Here is an 11,089-nt window from a genome sequence, read left to right as displayed (position 1 = left end):
TTACAGATTGCTCCATTTTCAGGATAAACTTTGTGTAGTTAGTTTATTAAATTCACTCTCCTGAAAACTGCTTTAGTTCTTTAATGTTCTTCACCAGCTAAGGTGGTGTATGTGTGTGGCATCTTACTCTAGACGTTTTTAAAGAAAATATCAGACAGAATCTGTCTGGCTGAGGGTTAGTTAGGGTTAGATGTAATGGGTTAAGATGTACAGGGAAGACATCTATGTTTCTGATAAGTATAGTGCACTTGGAAAATAAATGAAAACTTGCAGAGTGCAAAGAATACATTTGAAAATTCAAGGTCTAAAACTGCTAAATCTGGTATGTGGCTTAAAGTTCTGCATTTGTAACCTGCTCTAAAAAATAAGTATGTAAGTAAGCTTTTGAATCCATTCTCGCAGAATATACAGATTGTAGTACTGTCAGTATATTTTTATTCCAAAATAATCTATTTTTTTTCTTTAATTGTTGTATCCACTTCTTATTTTTCAGGATTCTTTGAAAATTCCTTAGTGATCTTGACATTGTTACAAGTGACATAAATTAGCCAGTGGCTCAGAATGATGGATACCCAGAAGACTACAAATGGTTTGCAAGTGATTGGACCAGGGACTGGTATAGGGATATCGACACTCCCCATGGTGGGGTATTTGGGAAAAGTCAGTTGAAACTTGTTTTACATGTGTGCAAAGTTCATATTTTTCCTCTACTTTGAGATATTTTTAATTGGTCTTAATTTTCCAAAAAAAAGTCTCCAAATTATTTTTCCACGGAAATCTTATAACAATGGCGAAAGATTATTCTAAGTACAAATGTACTATCATATTTTTTTACTGGTACTATTTTTAATACTGTTAGCTTTCCTGTGAAAATTTATTTGGCTTTGAAAGATCTGAATTTGTGTTGTCTGGCAATAAATGTCCTTTAGTCTACTGCGAACAGAATGAGCTGTTACGTAATAGTGATGTTAAAGATACTATCTTAAATAAATTCACATAGAACATTCTATTTTACGAGTATATATTTTATAGCTATGATCAAAATCTAATCTAAATAACTTTTTTATACTCTGTCAGATATATTGCTTTCTGTCTTGGTATGTATGTATTTTCTTGAGATAATATATAGAACACAAAATACATGAGCTAATTTTTCCTTTTATTTTTTTCCTAGAACCGTAGTCCTGTAGAAGTAACTGCACATGAGTATTGCCCAGTCTGCAAAGAGAAGGGCCAGACACAAGCCTTACGGACTTACCGCATTAATTTTCAAGAGTCCATTTTCCTTTGTGAAAATCCTCAGGTATTTCTCTAATTAACAGGTTTCTGGGGTTGCGTTACTTTCACCATTTACCCCTCTAACTTCAGGAGTTTAGCAGACCTCAAACAGGACTCTCTTGAGTTGGTCTGCTAGACAGCATGTGACTGTATTTAGATAAAGGCAACGCTAACCGCTGTATTTGTAGTGTTTATGCGTAACTAATATAAAGAAATGTTTAGAAAATAAATTTAAAAAAAATAGCTTGGCTTACGTAACGAGGGAAGGAAAATCTCTGTATGAACAAGATTACAAACTAAAATTTGGTTCTTCCTGTAACCAGTACTCTGTCCATGCAGATAGTTTCCTATTCATTTTTTTTCCTTTGCCTTTTTTTTTTTCTTGTTTTGCTTTTTTATTCTGGGTCATCCGTGCAGGTTCGTAATTATAACTGCAGTGTTTTTGAAGTTTTCCATTTGAAGTTTAACCTCAGTTAGATTTCTAGGCTTCTTAACAGTTGTGACTTTTGCTGCCTCTCCACTCACTTTCCTGCACTCAACCATGTGGGTGGGGTGAGGGTATCACAGTCTCCTCTGACACTGTCCTTAAACTAACAGAGTGCAAAGACTAGACGCCCTTCCGTGATTTGGTCTCACAACCATTTCCCCAATCCCTTCACTTAACAGTAGCCATCCTACTGTTCTGGAGGAGAGGAATAGTGGATTTGATTATATTCTTCTGGTTGCAAAATATTCTTGTGCATAAGATCCTGTCAACACCTAGTCTGATGCACGAGGCTAGTCAGAAAGATAATCTTCTAGCTTTGGAAACTGCAGAAGAGAGGAATATGAATACCAAATCTGCACCCTAAAGGAAGTGATATAACAGAAGGAGAGAACATGAGTTTCCTTAGCAAGATTAGCGCATCTCTAAGCTATTAGAAGTGGGGAATCAGCTATTTACTGGAAAAGTGTTGATTATCACTTTTGTTGCATTTTTTCAGCATTGCTTATAAGTCAGTGGTTGAATAAAATGTCCTTCCTGTCATATATATGTTGAATGTATATGTCATGTCAGTTCCATGAAAGTATCAATTTAAATGTATTTTTAGCTACTGTATACCTGAAATTGCTTTGTAGATTTCATTATAACTTTTTTCTTCTTTCCTTTAGTGTATCTACCCCCTTGGTTATAAAACATTAAACAGCATAATTATTTCTGCTGATTCAGAAAAACATCAAATTCCATGTACTGATAAGAAAAGGAAGTTGTGTGATATTAGTGACTTTTCTCCCATTGAATCACATCCAAAGCAGGCAAGGACTAATAAGGGGGTAGATGTTGAGCAGACTATTAATGCAAATCCTGCTGTCAAGTACTATGAGGACAGTTTATGTGCTCCTGGGCCAAAGCTACCTGATGAGTTACAGAATGACCAGCAAAAGACTAGTAGCAAAGTGGAGTCCCTTCTGCAGAAGGTGGACACTGAAACAATCAACAGAGCCAGCAGTGATAAAGTAAGTCCTTCCAAGACTTCTTTGGCCAGAACACAGCTCCTGCCGAATCCTGAACTTTGCTCGACAGCATCTGAACTTTTGCTCAAAGACGATAAAAGTTCCACTAATAACTCAGATTTGTGTCTTCAGTGGAGGAACGTGTATGCTCTTTGTTGGCTAAACTGTGTTTTGTCGGCACTGGTACACTTGGAAACATTAAAGTCTGCTCTAACAGAAGAATACACCGAAGAAAAGTGTTTACTCCAGAGACTCCTTAGAAAATACAATCAAGCAACTGCACTTCTGAATACCTGTAAAAGAAGTAAGGTAAAAGGTGAGTAACTTTGGCTACTGTTCTTCATATTCAAAGTGTTGTATCTGCTACAAATATGCGGAATTCTCTACTGGTCTGTTTGCCTTTTATTTCAAGATCACAAAAGAGTAAGTTATACCTCATTTCCATGAATTTTCAGACCAGAGTTCTTTGTCTAACAGATTCTCAGCAATCACTGAAAGTATTTCTCTCAGGGAAAATACGCACACTTTGAAAGCAGAGATCAAATATTGAATATCTCTTGAAATTTTTTGTTATATAACAAGTAGTTAAGTTGTGAATTGTTCATGTAATTGAGCCTTGAATTTGTTTCCTTCCCCTCTGTATTACAGTGCTGTTCTGATGTGAATCTTCAAAATCTTTTCCGATATGATTTTTTTTATTTCCCTCTATAAATGCACAGTTGCCCTATCATACCAAAAATAGTGAAGCTGGGAAAATATGCTCTTTCCTGGCTCCAGCTGTGCTGAGTGAAGAAACTCGCTGAGGTCCACAAGCTGGTGCTGCTTCCTACCCCGTTCCAGTCCAAGTCAGCCAGATGTGCGAACCTGGTGCCTCCTGTCGAGAGGATTAGGAGCAAGCGCCCTGGGGATGGGAGGGCAGTGCTGAGCAGCTGGAGGGAACCTTTCAGCCAGCACAGCAGGAGTTACGTGATGTGACACTCTAAGCTGTTAGGATGAGCTTTGATCATTTTGTGTAGTCTGGATTCAATTTAAGGCTCTTAAACTGCTAAGATATGTATTTATTTTTTCTGGTTCTTTTGAACTGACCCATTGGAGTCTTGAGTCTGAACTTGTAAAAGATATCCCTTTAGAGAAGGAATACAGGTCTCTTGACCTGTGCCTTTGGTGAAAGCTTTCTCAGTAGATCACTCAGGAAAAGTGAGGTGGGACTATATAGATTATAGTGCCATAACAGCATTAGATAGCATATCTTCCCTGGAAGAAGCAGTGGGAGTAAGAAAAATCGTTTAATAGACTTTGTGACAGAGAAACCATAATATTTTTTAAAGAAGGGAAAAAAGAATTCTAAAGAATTTCTATGTAATCTCACATGCTCTAGATCTAGCCAGAAATTTGGGCTGCTTATTTTTAGGTTTTCAGATGTTGCCTGGAAGATCTCTGCCATTACAGTACCTGCATCTACTGCTGTTCGTGAAGAAGCCCTGGTGTAGGAGAGCCCTTGGTTGGGGTGCTACATTACTTTCCTTAGGAAGGACGCTGTGATCTAGTGTTGCTTGAGATAACCTGAACCTTTCCATTTCTAGGAGTCGCTGCAAAATAAATTAGTCTCTGTGGGCAACAGTGGGGAAGTTAATAGGGGAGGAAGAGTAGTGTCATGCTGTAGTTTTGCCCTGCTATCTATTTTTTTGGTTTCTTATTTCTGGCTGATTTTAAAAAACAATCACATGCAGTAGAGCTGAAAATTATTTTATTATTATTATTTTCTGTATTCATAAATGTTATAAGTAAGAAATAGTTTCCACAGCTGTGCGAAAAACTTGCTTTAATTTGTGGAGGCTATTATCATGATTGTGTAGCAGCTTTCTTGAGCTTAAATTATCTGTTTGTATATAAACAATGCAACTATTGTGAAATTAAGTTACATACTAATGATGATTATTTAACGGATTTATTCTTAATATTTTTAAATGATGACTTAGGAATTTATTTAATATAAGACAACACATTAAAATATTAATAAATGTGTAATATCATTATAAAGCAATTAAGGAAATTTTGCCATTTTGATCTTAAAATTTTGATTTTTTATTCTTAAACTTTAAGTCAATTTAAGTAAATTCTGCTAAAATGTGTATAATTTTTGTAAACTCTACTGTAACTTTCAGATTGCCTTTAATAGTAAGCATTGGCTGTCTTACAAACAGTTATAAAGAAGTGAATGGTATGAAAAGCACTTTTTTTCCAGTCAATGGATGCATCTCAGGTGAATGTGGAGTGAGGGGCTGTTACACGTGAATATGTGGAAATGCATATGCTTTTTTTATTTTTTCCTAGATGTTCTTCCAAAAGCAGAATCAAATCTCAATGAAGTTAGAAACAGAATTTTTACACAGCTTCAGCCTCTGCTTGGGTGTAAATTGGGTGAGTATTATTGCAGAATCTCTGAATTTATTTTCAGGAAATTATATGTGAAACTTTGTCATCACGTAAAAATATGTATGGATATATGCATACAAGACATCATGCAAATACATTTTTCATGTCATTTACTGTGTGGTAAGCTTTTTGGTCTCTTAACTAATTTCGAAGTTGAGAGAGCATTTTCTTCTCTTGGCAACTATGCTATGGTCACAAAATTGCCCATGGGAGCAAGCTAACAACAGGGGCTTGCCCCTTTGTGAGGATTAGAGATGCAGCGTAGATAAAGATACCTAGAATTAGATCAATATTAGTAAACTTAACCTCTTTCCTTTCAAAGTACTGAAGGCTGATATCAAATATTCAGTGACCGTTTTTCCCCCATCTTTGAAGGTGAGGAGGAAAGCCCGGTGTTCGCGCTCCCTCTGCTCTTACGACAGGATTGCCAGGCAGAGAAACTGTTCCTGAGTTCATTTTCATGGAAGTTTGAGTGCTTACGTTGTGGCTACAAATACCAGGACCGGTGAGATTTTTCTTTAAGTAGCTTTCATCTGCAAGCTTCTTCCTCGCCTTTTAAGTCTGCACTTAAAGCATGGTTTCTGTTCAGGTTTTGTATGGCTTAAGCTCGTTGTTGTTTTATGTGATCCACTTTTTTAGGCTGCCATTTGCAAATGACTTACTGCTGTGTCATGTCTTAATATTATCATGTAGTTAGGAGTGTTACTATGTAATTCAAAAAAGAATAATACACAGTTGTGATGCCTTAGCAGTGCTCATGCTGATTTTTTTTTTTTTTTTTTTTTTTCTGAGGGTATGCAGACCGCTGTTTTTCCACAGAATAAATGCCTGGCAAACCCTTGCTATTGAAGAATACCTCTAACTCATTTGTATTGCAAAGGATTAGAAGTTTACATATATGAGATTTGCTCTCATAGTTGATTTATTTTACAATAGTATTAGAGAAGTGTTTTTCTTGGTGATTGATTGAGCTCTGTATAGCTCTAAGTGCAAGCTGCTCACTTAGGTTCCTTTTAGGGTCAGCAGAAGAAGGGAGGCACCTTCAGAAGACAGCTCATTTCATTTTAAAAATTCTTCTTTCTCTGCGCTGTCCTAGGTTTATACAATGACCCACAAATAAGGTGGGATGAATTCTATACTTTATACCTCCAGCTACTGTGTAGTCCTGCATAATAGGCTGTGTTTTTCAATAAGTTGAAAAATCTAGGTTAGGCTGAATATAAAATAAGATCCTTCTGTGGCTGATGAATGAATGAGCTACATCGTTTCCATTTGATATTCTGTGCTTTGTATTTTCATGTGTTTGGACACTGCTCTAAATGTACTGGTTCTTGGAAAACAAGACCTTGTGTTCTGCATTCTGGTATAATTTCTTACTGCATCTTCACTCTTTCTTGAGACCCTGCGTTGCTTAGTAAATTACTAAAGTCTTGGTAGAAGCTTCCCCATATTTTGGAAAAGAAAAAGAGATAAGATGTTAGGGGATAAAGAGCCGATAATGTAGAGTTAAAGGCCTTAATGCTGAGAACAATGATGACTGATAGTGTTTGGCTGGAGTGAATTCAATGCTTACTTGCATCTGATGTAGTCATAGTGGAGTTCATGGAAATTGCATGAATATGAATAGAATTTGCCTTAGTCATAACATTTTTGTAACTTTTTTCTCTTGGTGTGAAGTATGTATTTTTGTTGTTTTCTGCTCAGCGACTTAATTAACTCTTTTTTTGTGTGTGTGTACAGGTGTAGGAAAACATTAACAACGTTCACAAATATAATCTCTGATTGGCATCCACTTAATGCTGTTCACATTGGTCCATGTAATAACTGTAATGATAAATCTCAAAGAAGACAGATGATTTTGGAAAAGTAAGTTTGAATATGTGAACTTGAAAAGAAAATAAATAAAATTCGGAGATTTATGAAAACAAATGCTAAACTTTTAACTCTGATCTCCACGCCTGCGTCCCTGGTGTCTATGGGTAAAACTGCTCTCTCTGAACATGTTTGGTTTCACTTGGAAATACTGTCCTTTCTAACCGGGTTATAATAAGTTGTCTCCTGTCTTTCCTATCCCTCCCTCCCCACCTCAATTTCTTATGTGTTTTTTGTTCCCCACATTTATAACAAAGCAGAATTCTCCTGGGCTATTTGTCTCTTGTGAGTACCACTCAATCTGATGAGTTTTGTGAGGTAATAAAATAGTAACAGCAGGACTGCCTACTCTTTGTGATGCCTTGTTTGTGATTTTTCATGAGGAACCACTGCTGATATTTTGTTGTAATAAACCGTTTTTTATTGTTTTTATTTTTTCTTTATTAGAGTACCCACAATATTTATGTTGCATTTTGTCGAAGGCTTGCCACATAACAACCTGAAGAATTACTCTTTTCAGTTTGAAGGGGATTCCTACCAAATAACATCTATCATTCAGTATCAGTCAGTCAAGAAACACTTCATAACCTGGTGTTTGAATGCTGATGGTAAGAACCATAAACTCTGATCATAATAGCGCATGAGTCTACATCAAATACTGTTTTATGAGTTATTGAAATAGTCCCAACTGTCCATAGATAATAACAAGGTGGGGGTTTTTTGTCTGTATTCCCAGTTTCATATTAAAAATTTGAGAATAGTTACAGAAACTTTGTTGCTTATTTCATTTCATGAGGAGGTTTTGTTTTGGTTCAACTGATTTGTTCAACAGTGTTCTGGCCTAGGCTGTCCTCACTGGGAAAAGTTATTTGGGTAGAACCATTTCCTTTCCTAACTTTGTAAAAATGGAAGCAAATACAACCTGAGCTGCTGGTCAAGTTGTATTTGTTAGTTTCAAGCTAAATATTCAACCATTCTTGGGCAGGGATGGAGAAACTTAGGAACTGAGGACTGATGCCTAGTTTCTCTTTGCTTCTGATCTGTATTTCACCTGATGGTTGGGAGGAACAATGTGGCATTGGAAGCTTAACGGTGTAAAGGTTCTCTTGGTTCAGCAGCAGAGCTTCACCCAAGTGTTGTGCATCTGTTGTGCATCTCAGGCTGAGAAACGTTTCTGAGAGGTGCTTCTTCCCTCAGACCTGTGCAGGTAATTCTCAGATAGGATGTCAGTGTCTTCAGCTCAGCCAAAAAGCCTGAGCTTTGCTTTCCTGCTTGACCTACCCTGAGCTGTAATAATCCTGCAGCAAATCCTGCTCGAGTGTCACCCTTTTTGGGGTGGAGGCCTCTCAGTTTCCCTCTGATGCAATAAAGAATGGAGGAAAAAAAGCTTGATTTTCTGTATGCCAAGAAATGAGTTAATAAAAGGATTTGACAAATGTCAGAGAAATAGTAGTTTCAAATTTAAAGGTCTCTGAGTAACATTTGTTGCTGTTTATTTTCCAGGAAGTTGGCTTGAATGTGATGATTTAAAGGGTCCATATTGCAAGAGACATAAAAGATTTGAAGTTCCTCCTTCAGAAATTTTTATTGTTTTCTGGGAAAAGAAAGTCTCCCATGTGCCAAAAGAAGCGAATTCACAGTTCCCGAGTAAAAATATTGAAGATTTTCCTCTTAATAATGTACAGTCAAATTCCACAGCGTTCCATTGTGGTTTGGAAAATGCTATAGACAGAATAGCTGCTGAACATCACAAAGAGGATTCTGTGAGAATTCCAGATAAGAAGCCACAGCAGGTAGCTGAGGATGAAAGAGGTGCTCATCGTGGTTCTGAAAAGCTGGCACACGATGATGTTATAACTCTGACGCTTGTAGAAATTCAAGTTGACTCAGAATCTAAATCACCGGAGAACAGACAGATGGTGGGAAATAACCTTGTTGTTGAGACGGACTCACTGCGACAGCAGGAATCAGCTTGTTCACCTAACACTCCACATACGGGAGAGGTTGCTGGAACTAGTCTAGCTATGAATAATAAATGCACTTTATCTGAAGATTGCAGCATTTCCTTACCTCTAGAAGAATTAAATATAGCAAATATTACTCCTCCGGTGCCTAAAAACCAGGACTCTTACCCATCTTACTCGCCTCTTGCTCAAAGAACAGATGACCGAGCAAATTTATTTAACACAGAAAATGGTACTGGCTTAAGTTCAGAATTCCAGCTAAAGAAGAATTTGTCACTAGCAAAGAATATTACACAAAAATCACCTGACTTGAAAGATGGAAGCAAAATTGTAGTTGATTCTCAGATTGCAAATGCTTCTGCTGCCAATAATCCTCTTCAGCCTTCACATAAAGACCAAAAAAGAGGGTTTGTAGGAAGCTGGGTAAAGAAATTATTAAGCAAGAATACTTCTTTTATGCCTTCAAGTGCCTCAACTCTTAAAAATGAGAGAAATTCTAAAACTCCCTTAGTGCAAAAAATAAGCGATGTAAGGTTGCCCGTTAAGGGGGCAAGTAACTTTGATGGATTTCAAGGCAGAGGTACAAACAAAATGGCTGAGACCCCTAAATTAGCAGTTCCTCAAAGTAAAAATATCCATCCTTTGTCAAATTTCAAAGGATTTTCTGCAAACATTCATCTTCCTACAAAAAATCATATTGCTAGTGAAGGTCCAACGTGGAGGAAGTCAAGTGTGTTGGATGCCTCCAATAAAGTAGTTCAGCTTAACTCACCCAGCTCTAATTCTGGGAAGGTGAAAGAGTCAGATACTGATCAAACCAAAAAACTTCGCCAAAAACTGTTAAAAAAACTTAATGCTAAGAAGAAGAAGCTGGCTTCCCTGGACAGGCTTGCAGTGGAACAGATGAAACACGAGAGGCCTGTGAACGGAGGTGGAAGCACCCTAGCTCGTTTTGAATCTCATAATGAATCTCATAATGACAGTGAATTATTACAGACGTTTTTAAGGGAACTGCAGCATCAGATTGACAATGCATCTGATGCAAACTCTGTTTCAGTGTGCACTGGCCATGATGCTAATAATGAAATATTAGCAGAATTACTGTCCCCTGCTTCAACTGTGGCTTCCTTAGAGGTTCCAAGAGGTGAGGAGGAATGTATGTATTTGGAAATGGGGGATAGCAGCGTTGCACCGGCTGCGCCTGCCAGGGCCACCCGTGTGTCACACGACGCGGTGCCACGGCAAGATCACAATTACTACAGTCCCGTAAAGGACAGCAGCTCTCAGATTCATGCAGTGAACAAATCTGGCATGAAAAAACTCGCTTTTGAAAGTCCTACAAGTGAAGATATCCTCGAAGACCTGTTCTCCATTTCAGAACCAAGCTCAATAGCAGGTGATATAGATTTACCTCATTTCGATGAAACACTGTTTGAAAATTGGTGAAAATTCAGTTTCTTATTTTTAGTATTTTTAATATTATGTATATATTGAAACAAAGCACTATTTAAATTATATTTTCTAAGTGGTTTAATTGCACACTGGCGGTACTTGAAGAATTTACATCTGCAGTATTTTCTTTTTCCTTAAGGTTACATTTTAGAAGGCAAACAAGGTTTTAATCCATTTTGCCTGTGAACGAGTTATTTTAGCTGTAGGATAAGAGGATAGTTTTAATTAAAAACTCCTACAAGTCTTTTTTTGCTGCTGCTTTTAATGTGGAAAATTCATCCATATTTTATAGAGTTTGAAAATAACAACGTTCACAATCCTTGATGGTGTAAGTACTTCCTATTTAGGAAGTACTGATTTCTTTTCAGAAGTCTTGTTGTCCAAGCTAAAACTGACCCTGAATCGGGGATATTTGAATCCCTTAATGCAAAGATCATTGCCACGCTAGGAGTCAAGGATGGTGTTCTGCTTTTCAGATCCACAGGTCTGCAAGCTCTGCCTGGTGTGCTCACTCCCTGGATCCAAGGAGGGAGGGATATAAAGTCGAATTTTTCCTATTCAAATTGCTGAGGTTTAATTTGAGGTTAAAAGAA

The 11,089-nt window shown here is 37.2% G+C and overlaps 1 protein-coding gene across 1 annotated transcript; it reads left to right on the top strand.

Moving 5' to 3' along the window:
• Window positions 1-465: 465 nt before the first annotated feature.
• USPL1 (ubiquitin specific peptidase like 1) lies at window positions 466-10,707 on the top strand. Its single transcript, XM_088522185.1, has 8 exons — window positions 466-660; window positions 1,175-1,303; window positions 2,431-3,088; window positions 5,107-5,193; window positions 5,584-5,713; window positions 6,949-7,074; window positions 7,528-7,688; window positions 8,584-10,707. Exons 1-8 carry the CDS (start codon window positions 562-564, stop codon window positions 10,488-10,490), a joined length of 3,297 nt encoding a protein of 1,098 aa, XP_088378311.1. The 5' UTR covers window positions 466-561; the 3' UTR covers window positions 10,491-10,707.
• The last annotated feature ends 382 nt before the right edge of the window (window positions 10,708-11,089 follow it).

The sequence above is a fragment of the Tinamus guttatus genome, unplaced genomic scaffold (genome assembly GCF_059628265.1).
Source record: "Tinamus guttatus ecotype Peru unplaced genomic scaffold, ASM5962826v1 Tinamus_guttatus_pri_ptg000150l, whole genome shotgun sequence".
Lineage (NCBI taxonomy): Eukaryota > Metazoa > Chordata > Aves > Tinamiformes > Tinamidae > Tinamus > Tinamus guttatus.
Note: the sequence above shows the minus strand (reverse complement) of the source record. Positions and strands in the feature narration are given on the sequence as shown.

Excerpts from the sequence above, each read along its gene's own strand:
- USPL1 (XM_088522185.1), top strand. The coding sequence starts at position 562 with ATGATGGATACCCAGAAGACTACAAATGGTTTGCAAGTGATTGGACCA. Across the intron at positions 661-1,174 it reads TGGTGGGGTATTTGGGAAAA|AACCGTAGTCCTGTAGAAGT; the intron begins GTCAGTTGAAAC and ends TTTTTTTCCTAG. Across the intron at positions 3,089-5,106 it reads TAAAAGAAGTAAGGTAAAAG|ATGTTCTTCCAAAAGCAGAA; the intron begins GTGAGTAACTTT and ends ATTTTTTCCTAG.